This window comes from Gekko japonicus, unplaced genomic scaffold (assembly GCF_001447785.1).
Source record: "Gekko japonicus isolate JY-2015 unplaced genomic scaffold, Gekko_japonicus_V1.1 scaffold2643, whole genome shotgun sequence".
Lineage (NCBI taxonomy): Eukaryota > Metazoa > Chordata > Lepidosauria > Squamata > Gekkonidae > Gekko > Gekko japonicus.
Window position 1 is genome coordinate 193,165 of NW_015162031.1, and position 20,439 is coordinate 213,603.

General features: G+C 45.6%; 2 protein-coding genes across 2 annotated transcripts; both read left to right on the top strand.

The window, feature by feature from the left end:
* The first annotated feature begins 2,026 nt into the window (after positions 1–2,026).
* Positions 2,027–2,992, top strand: LOC107105557 (olfactory receptor 14I1-like). Its single transcript, XM_015405552.1, has one exon. It carries the CDS (start codon positions 2,027–2,029, stop codon positions 2,990–2,992), a length of 966 nt encoding a protein of 321 aa, XP_015261038.1.
* Positions 2,993–12,788: 9,796 nt separating this feature from the next.
* On the top strand, positions 12,789–13,775 carry LOC107105559 (olfactory receptor 14A16-like). The gene has a single exon (XM_015405553.1). It carries the CDS (start codon positions 12,789–12,791, stop codon positions 13,773–13,775), a length of 987 nt encoding a protein of 328 aa, XP_015261039.1.
* The last annotated feature ends 6,664 nt before the right edge of the window (positions 13,776–20,439 follow it).

Genomic DNA, 20,439 nt, shown 5'->3' on the forward strand with positions numbered 1-20,439 from the left:
AGGGCCGGCGACTGGAGGTCATAGGGTCTACCCTCCAAAGCATTCATTTTCTCCAGGGGAACTGATCTCTGTCATCTCGAGATCAATTGTAGCAGTAGGGGTGGAAGGACTCAGCAGGTATAATGTCATAGGGTCTACCCTCCAAAGCATCCATTTTCTCCAGGGGAACTGATCTCTGTCATCTGGAGATCAATTGTAACAGTGGGAGATCTCCAGGTCCCACCTGGAGATTGGCAACCCTAGGGGAAAGTCAGCTGCACAGCAGGGGGTTGAAGAGAATTTGAATTAGCACCAGAGCTTTAAGATCTCTCCAGCTGTCACCTGGAGACTGGCAACAGCTTGTCTGGAGTGTGGGCAGTATGGCATTGTATCTGTCTGAGGTCCCCCTCTTCCTCCTCCTCCTCAGACCCCACCCTCAGCAGGCTTCATCCCTAAAATATCCTGGAAGTTGGCAACCATCAGCCAACCTTTATCTGCCTGTCTGTATTAAGTTTTACAACCCCCCCCCCACAGCCTCTGCCTAGGGAAAGGGCAGCTGACATCATTCTCCTCTCCCCTATGAGGTATGTTATGCAACTGAAAATCCCAACTGCCTTAGGGGGGGTGAGTTTGAGGTGTGGAATGGAGTGTAGTCCAATCAGCTTCCATATGCAAATAACCTTGGAACACTGGGCGGGACTGCACAAAGCAGCCAGTCAACCCAGCCAGTGTCTTCTGAGTGGCAGTTTTTCCGGCCTAACACTAAGGAGGCCAAATTTAGAATGTTGTGAAATAGAATGTTCTTACTCAATTATATATAGGGAGAGATATACAGCTCTCTCCGTCAAAGTGCTCCGCAATATGCTCGTACAAATAGAAGGAATACAATGTACAGACTACATACACTTATATACACTTGACCAGCCAATCAGCTTACTGCTGAGTCACAGCGAGATAGCTCAGCTTAGCTCCAGTCAGAACCGGTTTGCTCTGGTTCATTGGACTGTCAGACACCTGTCAAATAGATTGGCATGATCACACATATTGAAGACTTATAGCTGTCAACAAGAACTACCAGTGGGGCACCTGAGAGGCTTACTGGATGTGGAGAACCAGTTGAAGTTAAAATGAAGATGGCAAAGGACTAGGGTGGCTGGTGGTGACATGATCAAACCCCTGTTTCTCTGGCTGACCCATAGGGTTCCCATCCCCCCAACAGAGGTGGGGTTTATGTGCTTTTGTGGCCCCCAGTCTGCTGGCCCTGATCAAAAAGCCTTGTGTACACCGACATGCCCGGCACGAGAAGGTGTGAAGGCATCCAAGACAGGCCCTTAACAATAGGCCCCAAGGCTCTCTACGGCTGTGTTTGCATATAATTTCCACATACAATATGGCTAATCTGAACTCTTTAATGAAAAAAGTACTCCAAAAAAGAGGGACCCTAGTGACCACTTTCCCTTGTCCAATCTGTCAGGCCTATAGGACTCCAGGGAAGGGAACTCCCAAGGAATCATCAACATATCTGTGTTGGGGGGGGGGGAGGTATTTCTTATGTAACAACAGCCTTTATATGTTGAACTGGATAAGGATCAGGAAACTGTCCACTGTCTTTTCCTATGCACGCACAGGTTGGAGATGAGTCCCTCTATGAGGTTTGGTACCGTTCCAGGTCAGGTTTTCAGAATCTATGGACATGGAAGTTTTAGAAGATTAGGTCTGGGCAAACTAACATGTGGAGGGTGGGATTGGGCACAGGCAGTCAGATGTTGATCACCTGTGCAGTTTGGTCATTTGCAAACTATCCCATTCTTTTCTTATTCAACACAGGGTTAGTTACCAGGCGGAGATGGTCAAAGAAGGAATCCTAAATAACCATTCACTTATATTGGTTTATTAACAGTGCAATCAGAAGAACACTTCCATGAGAGAAAGCACCACCGAAGAGACCAGAGTAGGATTCTGAGTAGACCTGCTGAGCATTGTTCTCTAAGACATTTCCTCTACTTCTCAGCCCTACAAGTCACCGACAACAGAATATTGAGAGCGAATGTCCAATCTGACCTCCACATCTGAATTGTTGCTCCTGGAATTTTCGGATATCCGAGAACTACAGATCCTACATTTCTTTGTTTTCTTAGCAGTATATGTGACTACAGTGACTGGTAATCTTCTCATCATCATTGCTGTAGTGCTCGATCATCATCTGCACACCCCCATGTACTTCTTCCTCATGAACTTGGCTGTCCTGGACCTTGGCTCAGTTTCTGTCATGGTACCCAAAGCGATGGCCAATTCCCTCCTGAACACCAGGTCCATTTCTTATTCAGGATGTGTGGCTCAAGTATTTTTCTACTTCTTATTCTCAGGGTCAAATTTTGCCATCCTAACAGTAATGGCACATGATCGGTATGTTGCTATCTGCTGTCCATTGCAATATGAGAGAATCATGCATGAAGGAGCCTGCTTTCAGATGGCTGTAAGTGCATGGATCACTGGTACCCTTTATGCCATATTACACACCGGTGGCACTTTTGCCATCACCTTTTGCTCCAATAGGATCAATCAGTTCTTTTGTGAAGTTCCACAGTTACTAAAACTCTCATGTTCAGATTTATATCTAATTGAAGTTGGACTTCTTATATTGAGTTGTATCGTAGTTGGAGGATGTTTTATCTTCATCATCATTACCTACATGCAGATTTTTAAAACAGTACTCAGAATGCCTTCTGCGCACGGTCGAAAAAAAGCCCTCTCCACTTGCCTTCCCCACCTCACTGTGGTGTGTCTGCTTGTTGTCACTGCAGTGTTTGCATACTTAAGGCCTCCTGATAACACATCCTCTGATCTCAATATCCTTTTTGCAGTGATCTATGCTATATTACCTCCATTGCTGAATCCATTCATCTATAGCATGAGAAACAAAGAAATCAAGACTGCATTGTTAAAGCTCACTGATTTTGGACATTTTCCCCAAACCAGCTCCAGCCAAATTTTTCTAGGAAAACTGTGCTGAATGATCTTTGTTGGGTGATTTTCTTTATTGGTTTTGTAATTTGGGGTATACGCAATATAGTAGACATGAAACTTCTTTTTATTCTGTGAAGCACAAGCAGAAGGTGGTGGACAATTAGAGGACCTTTTTTGCTTTCCACTTCTCATAGTACTCCACTGTAAGGACTAAAAGTGGGGGCCCTGATTCACCACAGGTCACATTTGTGGTCCCACATTATGTGGAGAGCCAGCAGGATGATGGATGGATGTCCTGCAAGGTAAGGCAGCTTGGGGGCTGGGTGGCAGCAGTGGTGAGAAAACCTGGTCCTCCCCTTCCCAGGTGGGCCTGTGATAGGGCCTGAACTCAGCCGGGGGGGGGGAAGGTGAGGGACCACTGGGGAAAATAAAGCATGTTGTGCCACCTGGCCACCTCACCTGGCCTCGTAGTGGGAGGATTTCCAGCTCTTCTGGCGGTATCAGCATGGGGCTAGATTGATTTTAGAAAAAGTGGCCTGTGTGCCCATTTTGCCGGCACATGGGGATCTCCTTAAGGGATCTTGGGGGTAAGGGCTTTCATGGGACATGCCTAGCATGGGGGCTGCCAGGCTTTCATGGGGCATGCCCAGCTCAGGGACTGCCAATGGGTTACTCTGACACTCAAATGGAAGAGGAGACCACTCAGTGGTGATCGTTCTTGTGGAATCTAGAACTCTGCCATCCAATGGCTTTCCCCAACCAGGTGGTAGACTGGGTGGGGCAGGGTACATCAACTAGCAGGCAGGTCAGTTGACTGAAGGATCCAGAGGACCATACTGTGTCATGGCTTCTTAGAGCCCATAAAGTTGTGGCCATTTTATTCCACACTTTATTCCAAAATGCTGTGTGTAATTATATTTTTGGCAGGTAGTTGTAAATGGGTCCTTGCCTTCACTGCCCTCTCCCCTTCTTTGGGCACTAGGAGTGCAAATGGATTTGGCATTAACTGTGATCTATACTTTTGTCCCACCCATGGTGAATTCCATTATTTATAGCATGAGGAACAAGGATGTCAAGATTGCCCTGTCAAAACTGTTTGTTCAGTTGTACTCTTCTGAGAAAATCTTACCTAGTATTTGCATCTAAGCCTGTATGTTGTGTCTGTTACATGATTCTCAGTTATATGTTTCATTTGGGCCTATAGCTAAGGTATACACAGGAGTTGAGGTTGATGAAGCGGGAGCTTAGATGGCTAGAGAGACAGTGGTGGCGCACTCAGGATGAAGCAACAAGAGCATCTTATAGGACGTTTATGAGATGGCAGTCGTCAGTGAAAAGAGAATACTACGCAGCCACAATTGCATCTGCGAGCTCTCGCCCAGCCCAATTATTTAGAACAATTTGGTCCATTACTACTCTGCCACAAGGCAGATCAAATGATAAGGAATTGGAGATTGGCTGTGAGGCTTTTGCGAGCTATTTCACAGATAAAGTCTTGTCGCTCCGCCATGACCTCCCCACCACGGTTGAGACAGTGATGGAACTCAAGGCTCCATGCACATCTTCTTGTCAAGATCTGGATTATTTCAGTCCACTCAGCCTAGAGGAGGTTGACAAATGACTCTCATCTGTTCATCTGACCACTTGCAGCCTTGATCCGTGTCCATCATTGCTAATTAAAGCTGGCTGTGAGGGGCTACGAGGTGCACTAAGGGAGATTATGAACAAGTCCCTCATTGAAGGACTGTTCCCTAGTGCTCCAAAGGAAGCAGTTGTTCGCCCTCTCCTAAAAAAACATCTCTAGATCCGGCCAAATTGGCTATCAGCCGGTATCCAATTTGCCCTACTTGAGCAAATTAATTGAGAGGGCGGTTGCGATTCAGCTGCAGGGTTTTTTGGATGACACCTCCATACTAGACCCCTTCCAGTCCAGTTTCCGACCAGGCCACAGGACAGAGACAATCCTGGTTGTCCTCACAGATGACCTCTGGAGGCATCTGGATCGAGGCAGCACAGCAGTGTTGTTGTTAGACCTGTTGGCAGCGTTCAACATGGTCGACCATCAGCTACTGATTCATTACCTCACCAACGCCGGGATTCAGGGGTTTGCCTTACAGTGTCTCTCCTTGTTCCTTCAGTGTCAGGGACAAAGGGTGGCTGTTAGGGAACAGCTATCCAGAAGGCACCCACTAGTCTTTGGAGTGCCCCAAGGTGCAGTGCTTTCCCCAATGCTATTTAACATCTATATGCACCCCCTCACCCAGATTGCCTGGAGTCACGGACTGGGCTGTCACCAATATGCAGATGACACCCAGCTCTATTTGTTGTTGGATGGCCAGTCAGCCTCTAGTCCGGGAGATCTGGACCTGGCATTGAAAGCTGTGGCTGGTTGGCTTAGACTGAGTTGACTGAAATTGAATCCAATGAAGACGGAGGTCCTGTGCCTGAGTCGGAGTGGGCCAAGTTTAGGGATCCCACTCCTGACCTTCGATGGGGCACTGTTGGTGCCAGTGCCAGAGGTTAGGAGCTTGGGAGTGCTCCTGGATGCCTCCCTAATGATGGAGGCCCAGGTAGCAGACTCTGCGAAGTCTGCCTTTTACCATCTACAGCTGATTAAGCAATTGGTTCCCTTCCTTGAATGCAATGACCTGGCAACAGTGATCCACGCAATGGTCACCTCGAGATTGGATTACTGTAATGCTTTCTACATGGGGTGCCCTTGTCACAAATCCGGAAGCTGCAGCTGGTGCAGAATGCAGTGGTGAGGCTGTTGCTGTGTCCTCCCATGCGGGAGCACATCCAGCCTGCCCTGGAAGCACTGCACTGGCTGCCTATAGCATACTGGATTTGGTTCAAGGTGCTAGTCCTTATCTTTAAAGCTCTATGTGGTCAGGGACCTATCTACCTAATGGACCGCCTTTTCCCACATGTTCCCCAGAGAACATTAAGATTGGGCTCCCAAAATAGTTTGGCCCTTTCACGCCCTAAAGAAGCCAGGTTAGTGGTGACGAGGGCCATGGCCTTCTCTATGGCAGCCCCATACTGGTGGAATGAGCTCCCAGAGGACATTAGGACCCTGTGGGACCTGTTACAGTTCTGCAGGGCCTGTAAAATGGAGCTCTTCCACCAGGCCTTTGACTAGGGTGCCACCTCTTAATATCATGACACTGGCCCTAACATCAGCACCGACTTAATAATAGCCTGGTGGGAGTCCAGACTCTGGCAGAAATGACCCTCTGGAAGCTGAGAGTATACCGCCATCACTTATAAATACCTGCTAATATTTATCGATATTTATTAATATTTATGTTTACTGGCACTTATATGATTTTATATATATACATTCTGTGAGCCGCCTTAAAACTGCCTCGACGGGGAGCGCAGGATACAAATTAAATAAATAAATAATAAATAAATACATTCTGATAAGAGCTGTTCTTGGAAAAGAACAGTTTCTGTCAAGAGCTCTCTCAGCCCCACCTACCTCACAAGGCGTCTGTTGTGGGGAGGGGAAGGGAAAGGAGTTTGTAAGCTGCTCTGAGACACCTTTGGGTAGTGAAGGGCGGGGTATAGATCCAATCTCTTCTTCTTCTTCTTCTAAATAAAATCTGATTTTCTTACTCAAGACACCATTAACCACCCCGGTATCAGGAGATGTTAGAATATTTAGCCCCTATGTCTTCTTTTGGACTAACTGTACCCTCATAAACATTCCCCAGAGAAATCACTGGGAACCTTAGCATTTTGTAGGAAATGGGAAGGGCTGCAGTAAAGGATAAGCTGAGGTAAAGGCAATACCCAAACTCAGCCTAAGATTCAGGAAGGAACCTTTCTTCACAACTCAATAGGCCTTCCCTTGGTAGCTTTCTACAAAGTCAGTAGAACCACTGACTTCTATGACAGAAGGACACATCACGTGAAGCTGTTTAGTGCATAGAGACATATTGCCTCTCCTTTTTACTTCAGTTTCCATGTGAAGCTCAGCCTCTTACATTTATAAGGGAGTATAACACACTTTGCACTAAATGACTAGCATTCTCCTCAATGACTGGTGTTTGTAGGGAAAGAAAGAGGGAAAGAAATCAGTTCATTCAATAAATGATTACAATGTACTACTTAATTTCAGAGGTCTAAAGGTGTTGGGTAGCACCTTAAAGACTAACAAAAGCTTGTGGTAGCGTATGAGCCTTTGTGTGTCTGAAGAAGTGAGCAGTGACTCACAAAGGCTCATACCCTACCATAAATGTTGTTAGTCTTTAAGGTGCTACTAGACTCTTTTCTACTGCTACAAACAGACTAACATGGTTACCCATCTTGATCTAAAGGTGTTGAGACTGTTGAGACTGTTGGCATAGTTTAAATACACAAAGAGGAGTGGAGCTCAAGCTGCTGAAAAAGAATAAACAGTTTTATTTAGGAGAGAAACAATTGTGTAAAGCAGAGAGGAGAGAGAAGGTTCTAATTATCTAACTGTGTAATGAACAACCAGGGAGGAAGTAGAGTCAAAAAGTGAGGAAGTCTCCAATCAGCCAATCAGGTAACAGAAGGGGATTATTAGAAAAATACCAGGAAGTCCTTGACTTGACTATGCTAGCTACTTATCCTCTCTGATGCCCCCTGCAGAATATTCTTATTGTTTCATGCACACAGATGACTTGTGAATTCTAACAGAGACAGGGGTATTTGAAGGGCAATATAGATGAACCTGCCCTGACTTGGATAGCCCAGGCTAGCCTGATCTTGTCAGATCTTGGAAGATAGCAATGTTGGCCCTGGCTAGTATTTGGGTAGGAGCCAACCAAGAAATACTAAGGTCATGATGTAGAGGCAAGCAATGGCAAACCACCTTCCAACATTTCTTGCCTTGAAAGCTCTGTGGGGTCACCATAAGTTAGCAGTGACTTGTTGGTTCTTTCCACCACCACAGATGGACCTGCATACATCTGAGGTAATCTGCTGAACTCCAGTTCCAGGAACCTTCTGTTACCAAGGTTAGGTAGGTGTTGATCAGAAACAGGGCTCTTTCTGTGGTGGCACCCTGGTTTTGAAATAAACTTCCTACTGATTACACCAGGGTAGAATCCCTGGTTGTCCCTTCTTGTGGCTAAGAAAAGGAATACCTCAGGTTTATGAGTCAGAAAGTCCATCAAAGTGAGGCAGTGAAAAAATTCACAAGAAGTAGTTTGTTTGTGTGCTTGGGGGCTCACAGAAAAAAATACAACCAATTTCAACAAATAATACATGAAAATAAACAGAATACAATGCATCCTGGGCTGACCCCAGAGGATAACACTCCCTTAGGCTGAAAGTCCTGGGCTAAATGCATCTATGGGATCATGCCTCTGACCCTACCCAGGCTTTTAATACAGTTAGAGGAAAAATTCAGCCCACACTTCTATTTCCTGTATATTTCCTGTATACTGGAAATACATTCACAGATGAGTTTCTTTCCAATGCCATCCATCCATTCTTCTGTGAATTCCACAGCTGATTAAGATATCTTGCTCTGATTCTTATTACAGTTTGGGTTATCACTGGTGGGTCTTCTTTGGGCTTCATTCATATTGGTCTAATTATTTTTTCCTACGTCTAGATTTTCAGAACAGCTCTAAAAATGCCACCCACCAAAGGGAAGTGCGGTTGTGACTTAACATGGTAACCCATATGGAGGGCAGGGAGGCAGCTGAGTACCAGGCAGCCATGTTAGAAATTGGGAAGGGGCAACAAGGGGGCTGGGCGGCTGCAGTGGTGGGAAAAATCAACCCATGGCTGGTCCTAGTAAGGGCCTGGGGGAGTGGGAAAGGGATGGGTCATCAATGGCATCTGAAGGGCATTGCACTGCCCACCCCCTCCTCACCTGGCCACGTATTTCCAGTGTACACAGCCAGACAGATTATAGCCAGTGCAAGTAGATAATGCAAGTATTGCCTTGTAACCCCAGCTCAACCACACACACTTCATCTTCATGTCAACTGAACCCATCATGCCTTATTTTCATACCATTTTTTTGTTTCCTCACATCATGTCTTTTCTCTAGGTCCACACATGCTCCCATGTCTTGGGTGTTTATAATCTGGCTATGCTATGGATAAACAGCATGAATGTTATGTATAAAAGCCGCACTAATAGAATATTTCTATTATGATGAATCTAAAAACTGAACATTCAAAATATTAGGGGAAAAATAACAAATATAAAAAGAGGAAAAAATGGAACACTCTCTGCTTCTTAAAATGTACATGGACATCTACTTGTTTCTTTGTCAAGCATTTTAGCTGCCCTATCATACTACAAAATGTTTTGCAATTTTCCTTAATGTACCTTTGTGTTATATCTGTTTTCTGCTAGCATTACGAATTTCATTATAATTTTTGCTCCTTCCCTTCTAAATCATCTGCTTCTCCCTTTCTTAAGAATTTTTTTTTAATCCAAATAGCATTAGGACTTTTCTTCATTTTCCTCTAAGACATTTCAGTTTCTCTTCCTTTATTTAATCACGGTTACCCTTTCATTTGCTGACATTTATATCCTTACAACAACATCCTCTTACCCTGGATTTTTGCCATTTATGAAAGTTCATTCAGTGCAGGGTCTGAGGCCTTGGTTTTACTGTGTATTTGTTGTTGTATTTCAAATATCTCCCCATAGATGACAAAACATACACTGAGCTGGATCCAGATTGTTTTTTTCTGCTTGTGAAAAAGGGAGAAAGGAATCCCCTTTGACCTCCAAACAAGACTGAAACTGGAATCATGAAACCTGCATGAAACAAAGACATGTACTACAGAAGGGAATTACACAAGATTTAGTAAAAAAAATTCTGGCTACATCCAAGCCATTGCTATTCTACAAAGCTCCCCCCCCCACTAAAAAAAACAGGTCAATAATTATCACTAAGCATTTTTGGTGAGGATCCATGGGAGAAAGCAGGGAGTTGTACTCTTTGTTCTCCATGCAAACATTGCAATACGTAAAATTGCTTTCTTCATCCTCTTTGACTTGTTTGGAAAAGGTGTGCATTACTGGTGTGTTGGGTATGGTGGTCATGTCATGAATCTGATGTCTTTTCAATAGCAGGTGTTTAAGAGATTTAGAGCATGACTGAAGACCTACTAGCATGTCGTTGCCTTGACATTTGCTGTGAAGGAAGTCAATGACAACCCCAAGATCTTACCCAGTACTTGCCTTGGGTTTCATATCTATGACAGCTTCTTCCATGCCAAGTTGACTCATCAGAACAACTTGACCTTCCTCTGCACCTTGAAAGGATCATCCCCAACTACTGTTGTAACTATCAAAGGAATTTAAATGGCTGTCATTGGGGGACTGGATTATGAAACCTCCCTCCACATAGTCAACGTGTTCAGCATATATAGAATTCCACAGGTCAGATGTATAGATTGCATGCACGCTTTTCACACTCTTGGCTTTTCCTTAAATAATAACCATGTATTCTAGATGACTTCAGAATTTAAGCTACTTAAACCCTCATTTTTGCTCATTGTGTTATTTCCCAAGGAGCAGAAAGCAGGGCCATTTAAACCCTGCTTTCTGCTCCCATTGAAAGTTGCTGGGAGCTGAAACCATAAGATATAAATCCAATATGAAAATATTAAACCCAACAGCTGAGGGGTGGGGAGCTCACAGCTGTTAGCTGTTTCTCATGAAGAGCTTTCTGCCCTTCATGAATTGTCATGAACCACCATGAATTGTGCCAAAATTCAAGGTAGTTGGTCCCAGTTCTTCAATTCATGAACTCTGGTTTGCGAACCTCGAACAGGCCAAAATTCATGATGAACTTCATTTTGTCAGCCTCTTCATGCCCATTTCTACTTGCCACCAAAATATGTGAAGGACTGTCTTCATCAAGTTTTTTTAAGCCCAGAACTCATATACCAAAGAACCAGTTTGGTGTAGTGGTTAAGTGCGCGGACTCTAATCTGGGAGAACCAGGTTTGATTTCCCCACTCCTCCACTGGCACCTGGCTGGATGACCTTGGGCAAGCCATAATTCTGGCACAGCTGTTCTTGAAAAAGAGCAGTTTCTGTCAGATTTCTCTCAGCCCCACCTACCTCACAGGGTGTCTGTTGTGGGGAGGGGAAGGGAAATGAGTTAGTAAGCCACTCTGAGACACCTTTAGGTAGCGAAGGGTGGGGTATAAATGCAATCTCCTCCTCCTCTTCTTCTTCTATACACCTTCTTGGCTCATCCTATGTCATTTGTCAGCTGGATTTAGTCATCATAGGCCCGAGTCACACGGAGCATTTGCCACGTTGAAGGCACGATTCTCCCACATAGTTTTCTGGCACGATCACATCAGAATATCAGGGAGGCGTAGTGCTCCTGTGGTGAACCCGTGCACATGAAAAAAGTACCTGGGACGACCTACTAGCAAATGGTTTGCCATGGGCTGCATGTGGATTCCCCCGGTATGATCGTGCCTGTGCACAGCTTTCTCCCCTGTCATCCTGTTTGCCGTGGGTGCCAAAGGAGGAAGCCTCCGTCGCATCTGAACACATAATTGTGGATCAAACTGTGACGGTGCAAATAGGCACGCCTCCCCTCCGCGTTATCCGGCCCGTGTGACGGGCCATAGAAGAAATCTGATGTATTGATAAGTGTGGATTATTCTTTTGTGACTTTGATCTTATTGCATGTAATCAGACAAAGACATATTGCACTAATTATCAACTTATGCTTATTTCAAAAACAGAAGAAATAATATAGCAAAGGGGAAAAGGTTTCAGCCTCAGATTGCAATTAAGTGAGCTAAACTCTTGGGATTAAGTTGTCAGGTGCAGAATATAAATGGATCTCTTTCTCATTTACACAGTCATTTTGATTTGGGTTAGACAGAAATTAGGAATGTACATTGTAGCAAGTCCCACAACTAGATGTAAGGAATTACTTTGCTGAAAGGATATATGTATTTTGGAAGCTGAAGAGGAAATTGAAGCTGACATTATCAATGTTCTTATACATTTTCTCATTGTACCATGTGTTTAGTATTGCTCATGTTGTTTCCTCTGTATCATAGCTTGCAGAGCTCTCTTTGAGCCTGAGTTTTGCGTTTATAATTCATGATACCCATCAATCTGACCATATGAGCATACGGAATGAAGACACAATATTTGCAAACTCAGCTACAACCTCAGCAGAAACTGACATAGGAGATCCCAGGATGAAAAGAGATCCCAGGATGAAAAGAAGAGGAAGTACTTGGAATACTGATTCCTCAGGGTATTCAATCATTTCTAATCCTGGACAATCAATAAGTATGTATGTTTTGTACTGAATTATTGTAGAAAAGTGATAAAGTTACTCCTTCCCATCATCTATTACTTTACTATTTCAAAGTGCTGCATTGAGCACATATCCTGGTTAAAAATAAAAGCTACAGCAGAACCTTTAAGTATAGAATAAGAGTGTGGATCATGGCTCAAAAAAGTATAACTGCCCTATTTTCCATGAACAATCCTGTATGCACAACGGCAATGCATGCACAACCTGCAGAAACATAGTCACTTTGTGAAGTTTGATATAGTTCCAGATCAAGTGGCTAGAATCTATAAGCATGGAACTTGTGCAAGTGTAGTTCACTGCCATTTAATATGAGGAAGTTGTGTTTGAGCACTGCAGGTGAGAGACCTTGTTCCCTGGCTATTTTGTCCCTGATGAAAAATGTCCCATTTCCCCCCACACTCAATTCAGTTCAGTGCTGTCTCTTAGACTGAGACGGTGAAACAAGAAAGCCAGTCTAATTGTTAATTGGCATTACTAGAATAAAATGGTTTCTCTAATATATCCTACAGGCAGACTGCTGCTGGATATTGAGGGCATGATGCCCAACCTTACCTCCACATCTGAATTTCTGCTCCTGGAATTTTCAGACATCCGAGAACTACAAATTTTACATTTGTTTGTATTCTTAGCAGTATACTTGACTGCAGTGAGTGGCAATCTTCTCATCATCGTTGCTGTAGCCTTTGATCATCACCTGCACACCCCCATGTACTTTTTTCTCATGAACCTGGCGCTTCTGGATCTTGGCTTGGTTTCTGTCATGGTACCTAAAGCTATGGTCAATTCCCTCCTGAACATGAGGTCCATTTCTTATTCAGGATGCGTGGCTCAGGTTTTCTTCCTCTTGTTCCTTGAAGGGTCAGATCTTGCGATCTTAACAATAATGGCACATGATCGGTATGTCGCTATCTGCAATCCATTGCAATATAATACAATAATGCACAGAGGAGCATGCATTCAGATGGCAGTCAGTGCATGGATTGCAGGTATACTCCTTGGTATATTACACAGTGGAGGAACTTTTGCCATCACCTTCTGCTCCAACAGGATCAATCAGTTCTTCTGTGAAATTCCACAGATTATAAAACTCTCCTGTTCTGACATGTATCTTGTTGAAGTTGGTATTATTATGTTTGGCTGTTTGCTTTCACTAGGATGCTTCATCTTCATCATTGTCTCTTACATGCAGATTTTTGCAGCAGTGCTCAGAATCCCTTCCGTTCATGGTCAGAAAAAGGCCCTCTCCACTTGCCTTCCCCACTTGACTGTGGTGTCTTTGCTTGTATTGACTGGCATCTTTGCCTACTTGAGGCCTCGCAGTCACACCTCATCTGACCAGAATGTTCTTTTTGCAATAATTTATACTGTTCTCCCTCCTTTGCTCAATCCATTCATCTATAGTATAAGAAACAAAGAAATCAAGAATGCATTATTGAAGCTCTCTGATTTGGGGCACTTTTCAAAACTAATTGCAAGCTTTTCTGCAAAAATGAGGTTGAATAATCTTGTGCTGAAAAAATGTTAGCCTTAGATCTACTATACTATAAAGATTATGTTGACTTTCTTAAATCACTTCAAAAACTGCTGACAGAGTTGAGGGCCAGTTCTGTGTTTTGATGGGCCTTGGGCGAAGAGTGCTCATGGTTCCCCCTCTCTTCCTATGTCCATCACCATGATCTCTGACCCCTCCAACATACCACCCACCTCCCCATGCATAATCTGCCTACCTGCTCTGGACCACTCCCACAGCCATCTGCATGCCTTTTCCTCAAGGGCACCATGAGGTGTGTATGGCTGGGAGTGACAGTATCTGCAAATTCTTTCCTGGGAATTGTGGGCAGCCCAATGTAGCTGAGAGCATCAAAGCACTAACAAGTGGGCAAAGGAAAGGCACTTAGAAAGGTGGTAGGGGAGGTATATAGACAGAGTCCAGTAATAATGAGCCCTGCTAGAAGTCCAGGGCCCTGGCAGATGCACAACCTCTGATGCCAATGCAGATAGAAGTAGAAATTTTGGGTCTCCCCTCTTCCCTGTGAGAGTTGAAAATGTTGGGGCTTATATATAGAAGATAATGCATCCCAAACAGATAACTGCAGTGAGGACTTCCAGAACACCCCTCCTACCTATGGTGCCATTGGGGCTTCTGTTTCTCTTAGAAGGCTTTTTGTGCAGACAAAACAAAAGTCATAGGTCCAAGCTAATTAACACATTTCTTACAGAGATAGTAACCTCTCCTTTCTAGCACATTTAAAATTATTAGTCCATATTTCCTTTGGTATGCTATTTTGCAGTTGTCTGAGGTTTTTTTGTACACTAGGCGAGGCTACCTTCTGGAACCCCCCCCCCCCCCGCGGGCTCACCTCCTTTGTTAACACGCGGGCTGGATCTAACATAAATGTCATTTTGTCAGGCCAGGGATGAGGCTTGCAGACTGCCTGTGGGGATGGCCACGATGGAGACTCAGTGCTGGCCGTGCGGTGGTGTTTGAGGGCTCCTGAAGGCGCATCCCAATAATTGGCTCGGCTGGGTTTGCAAGCGACTTACAGTTGGCTCCAACCCAGGGCCATGGTGTCTTGCCTTTTATACGGTTACGGATGGGGTCAAAGCGACACCAGGCCTTGACCGAGCCGCTGTTTCATGTTCGCCCTTGCAGTAACTTTAATATGTTAATAAAGTGGCCTTATTTCATCCAACCTTGTTGTCTGACTCTTTCTTCCATCTGTGGGGGCAAGTGACTATGTAATCAAAAACAGATACTGTGATCAGGGTGAAAGCCTGAAAATGATCTCCCCCTTAAAAGTAAAGTAGAAGTAGTAAAACAGAAGGAATAAGAAGAACCATTTGTGACAGGGCGACACTCCCCCCTTTCCTACAAACCCTGTTATTCCTAGGAAACAGGATGCAAACAAATGAGTCTTTCCATCCTGTGGTTTTCATTGATAGACTGCCCACCCCCCTTAAGTTAACAGAGTGGCATTTGCTTCAGTGATCTGGCGAGAGAAAGGGGAAGGGACTCTAGCCAGGAAAACTCCTGTAGCCAGTACGAAATTTCTCAGCATGACACTCCAGATTTTGATAAGCAAGGCCACCTCCCCAGCAGACATAAAGGTGCGAACGCCAAGGGAGCGGTGTGTGTGTGGCTTCTGTTTCTTAGCAAGCAAACACAAAGCAAGCAAGCAGGGCTCTTGCCCAGCAAATGAAACTCAGACAGCACCTGCCTTCATCTATCTCTTATAGCTCGCCCTTACACACTCCCTGCCTTATACAATGAATAAAACTTTGTTGGTCTTAAGGGTGCCACTGGACTCAAACTTCATTCTGCTGCCTGCAAACCCCACCTGAATCTACACTCCCTACCAGTCCGCCTGCCTTTTAATTCTGTCACGGACCCATGCTTCGGGCATGTGGGCTCACAAGCTAAGCCCCACCACCAGCAATGGAACATTGACTCTGGAAACGTACACCCTGAAAATCTTGTTGGTCTCTAAGGCACTTCTGGACTCAGATGTAGTCCTTCTTCCACACTTCAGATCAAGGAAGCAACCCACAGAACCCCCCCCCCCAGCTCCACTCTCCAGGGCTTCCTACTTTGCCTCAAGCACCTTCGGCGTCCTTCCCTCGTTCTCTCCCCCACCCCCCACCAGCTACTTCCAGGCGCCCGGCAACCCCTCCAACCTCCGGGCAGCCTCTTTCCCCCGGGAAGGAAGGCGCCCTGCTGCTCCAGCTGCTGCAGCCTCCTGAAGCAGCTGCAGACCCAAGCGAAGCCCAGCAGGGAAGAACTCCAGCAGGTGCAAGGGGGAGGCCTGGCAGCTTCGAGGGCTACGGCAGTGGGGCGGGAAACACACCTCTTGCTAGAGCAAGACATGGGGAAGATGGTGTACCAAGAAGAGGGGCCCCCTTGGGAGCAGGAGGGAGGGGGCAGAGGGAGGAAACCTTTCCGTCGTCCAAAATGGTGGGAGCTCTCCTCCCTCCGGGAAGTGCCAAAAAAGGTGGGAAAGTGGCATGCCACAGCTCTCATGGCAGCTTGGAAGAGGGGCAGGAGCAGTGGCCTGCCTACCTGGGTCCTCTGCTCGACAGCGCCACCTCCACCAGGGAGCCCAAGAGAAGCCAGGGGAAAGGAAGGCAATGGGCAGACACAGGGCTCTAGTCGGGGGGGAGCTCTCAGGTACGGAGCTCCGGAAGAGAACCTCTAGGGGGCGGGGCGGTCACGTGGTGAAGCCCCGCCCCCTTCTTTACCCCGCCCTCTGCTTCGATCCTCATTCCGTTTGGGAATGAGGATGAAGCAGGAGGGTAAGTAGCCGGGCCTTCTGACACACTTCCGGTGATGTCAGGGGGTGTGGCCTTCTGTCACTTCCAGTGATGTCAGGGGGTGTGGCATATGCAAATAAGTTATGCTAATGAGTTATGCTAATGAGCTCCGGCAGCTCTTTTTCTACAACAAGACCCCTGGGCGGACAATCACCTTTCCCACGTTTCTGGGGCGGGGGTCTTCTCTCTCTGCCACCGCCCCTCCAGTCTCTCACCACTGATGGATGACCACGTTCATGCCGCGAGGCTGCCTGGGCACTCAGGAGGACCGAGCCAGAGCCTGGAAAGCAGAGAGCCGGTGGCCACTGGGGTGACTCTTTTAGCGAGGGGAGGATGGGGTGGGGGTGGGGCAGCAGGGCAGTTTGGCACCCTTCTAAGATTGCATTGTAAGGCAACTGCCTAACCTTGCCTCTATCGGAGTGCCAGCACTGCTCCCAGTCACACACAATTAGGTGTATATGTCTGGGTCCCTTCCCAATGTTTCCACACTGAATACAGTATTTCCCTGTAAATGAGAGAGGACAAAAAGCTTTTCTACAGTTCTGACGTACATTGGCCCCAGTCACACGGAGAATTTGCTGTGCGAAAGGCATGAATGTCGGGCAGATTTTTGGGGCACAATCACACCACAACATCTGGGAAGCATAGCATACCCATGGCCAACCTGCAGAGTTAAAAAGTACCTCAGAAAGTGCACTAGTATCTGGAAAACATGCAGCACAGGTGTGTGTCTGATTGCAGGAGCGCTAGTATCCCATGGCATCCAGCGCCCGTCCATGTCCCATCGCAAACCAGATGTTTTTCATAAGCGCATGCACACAAACATGAAACTGAAAGCAGTGCTGCTCCGTGGAACTGCACATGCTCACAAACGCAAAACACTTGTGTGATCATGCCGCGCCGCTTCTTTGCCACACTGCAGCATTGCCATGTGATCGCCAGCTAACAGCCGAAGCACAGAGACTTGGGGGACCGTGTGATTGGGCTACCACACTTTATTTTGTTCTGGGGCGAACAGCCACACCTCCCCTCTGCGTTATCTGGCCCGTGTGACCGGGGCCATTATTTGTTTGACCCCTTCTTGAGGCATTGATGGATGGGGAGATTATGATGGATGCAGTCACTGCGGACTGACCAATCTGCATACGGGTACCTTCAGGACCATCTCCTCCAATATGTCCCCAGAAGAATGCTGAGATCAGCTGATAACAACTTGCTGGTGATCCATGGCCCTGACCTGGTGAAACTCTTTGCCAAATGACATCAGGGCCCTGCAGGATCTGGTGCAATTCTGCAAAGCCTGTAAGACAGAGATGTTCCTCAAGGCTCACGGTTGAGGGAAGCAACAGGAGGTTAAGACTGGCACCCTGTTTTCTTTTTCTTGTATGGCCCCCCACCTACTGTTCCTTGTCTTGCCATGCAGGACAGTGGTGTAGTCAGCAAAGGAAGATTACTCTGTGGCCATCTTGATTGGTTTTAACTTTCTGTTTTATTGTCAGTGATTTTGATTTTATATTACTTGTATTTTTTAATGTCCATTATGTAAATCACCCAGAGCCTGTTGGTAGGGTGGGGGATTCATACGTTTATAGGGTTGCCAGGTCCCTCAAAGTCCACAGCAGGGGACTTTGGGGGGCATTACTGGAGGGGGTGGGGAGTCCCCAGCATGATGACATCACTCAGGATGATGTCACTCAGGTGTGACATCACTCATGAGTGATGTCATCATGTTGGGAAGTGGAGGCTCCCACCTCTCCACAGCAGCGTGTAAAGGTTCTTTTCAAACTGTGCTGGGCAAAGGTGGGGAGGGGAGGAAGCTGTGGAGTGTGAGCACATGGGGCTCAGAGTGTGACCACATGGCCCCCGCCTCTCCCCAGCAGCATCTAAAGGTCCTTTTAAACCCTGTGGGGAGAAGTGGGGGAGGCCAGGTGGTTGCTCTTGGGGGGCAGGGCTTCCCCCCACCCACCAGCTGGTTGGAGGGCAGGAAGGAGCTCCTCCAAAGCAGCAACCTCCATCAAATCAGGGGGTCAGGCAAGCCTTTAAGTTAAATATAAATAAATAAATACCTGTTACGGCACTCTCAGAATTCAGCATCTTCCCTTATACTTCCATGGATATTTCTCTGTACAGGCCTAATGTATCAGTGAAGAAAATTAGGAGGTGATAAGAATTTCAAGGCAAGCTTAGAACCACTGTGATCTGCACAGCCACTGGCAAAAACCTTGGGAGACTCAAAGAGGGTCCATAAACATGTTTTAAAAAGCTTTCTTATACACATCAGCTTGAAATTTTAATTCACCTAAGCCAAACTGCAAAACGGTTGTGGGAATTTACTTTTGGGTGCATGGTGGCAAAAAGGATGAATACTGTGATAGACATAGATTTTGCTTAGATGCATTTGGTCTTACTTATTGCACAGGCATGCTGTGCTAATTATCTATTTAGGGTAGTTCCAAGAGATGGGGGGGGGGATAATACAGCAGAGGGAAAAGACTTCAGCCTCACTTGGCAGTTAAGTGAGGTGAACTCCTGGGAGCGAGTTGCCAAGAACGGAATATAAATTAAGCTCTATCTTACACAGTCTTTTTTATTATGATTTGCCAGAAATCAGAAGAGTACATTGTAGTGAGCCATCTAGTGGATACATGAATTTAAACAGCTGAAGAACAAATTGAAGCAGACCTTCTCTCATTTATCACAAATCTTAATTAATATTATTTATAAATTGGTCCACATCCACATCAAGAATGGGGAAAAAATTAATACTTGGTGACAGAACTTCACCAGAAATGACGAAAGGAAGTCCAAGATGAAAAGGTCTGGAGAAGAAACATGACCCCAAGGTATTCAGTAATGTTTGGTATTGGGAAATCAGGGTGTGAGGGTAGAATGATAGTAGCATAGTTTCAAAGGTACTCCTTCCTGTCTTCTATAATGTTTTACCATGTTATCTGTAAGTGTTTCATTCATCACAAATCCTTTTTAAAAAATTTAAATTACATCAGAGTGTTAGAGGAATCGCTCCTGGAGCCATGGTGCCAGACTTCCCGTATGCACTCACAGAACCTTGTCCATTTGGGACCGTAAACCTATGGATACATGGATTCAGGTAGGTAGCCAAGTTGGTTTAAAGCAATAAAAATAACTGAGTCCAGTGCCACCTTTAAGACCAACAAATTTTAATTCTGGATATAAGTCTTTTGTGTGCATGCACACTTGGTCTTCCAGAAATGGAAAGAGGGGAAAGGCACTAAACATATATTTTTATTTAGAATAGAATAGGCAGCCTCAAGAAAAGTGGAGAGATGGAGCATATTCAAAATTTCATAGCTGAATAGCAAAGTATACCCTAAGGGAGTGGTTGTTGCTGTCTAATGGAGTAAAATGGAGATTATCAAATTTACTTTTCCTGTCAGATTAGAAAATATGGGGTAGGGGTTTATATGGTATGGGATTCTTTAATGATGGCCTGGGGAAGACTGAGTCTTCTCTTGGTTGTCAAGGATGCCTGAATCTGAACTGCTGGGTGAGAGAGTCCTTTTAATCTCTTTGGCCTAAGGATCACCAGAATGGGAACCTGGAGCTGGGTGGAAAAAAAATGAGTTTGGGTTAGAGCTCCCAGTGGGGCACCTGAGAGGCTAACTGGATGTGGGGAACCAGACTGAGTTAAAATTAAGAAGACAAAGGAGTAGGGTGGCTGGTGGTGACATGGTTAAAGTCCTGTTTCTCTGGGTGACCTAGGGTACCTACTCTCATTTGAGGTGAAATTGACCATTTGAAAGGGGAATGCAGCATTTATAGAAATCACCCAGATAGAGTCAAAAGAATTATCAGGCATCCAAGACAGGCTCTTAACAATGGGGCCCCAAGGCTCTCTAGGG

Bases quoted from the DNA above. Each gene is read 5' to 3' on its own strand.
- LOC107105557 (XM_015405552.1), top strand. From the start codon at position 2,027: ATGTCCAATCTGACCTCCACATCTGAATTGTTGCTCCTGGAATTTTCG.
- LOC107105559 (XM_015405553.1), top strand. From the start codon at position 12,789: ATGCCCAACCTTACCTCCACATCTGAATTTCTGCTCCTGGAATTTTCA.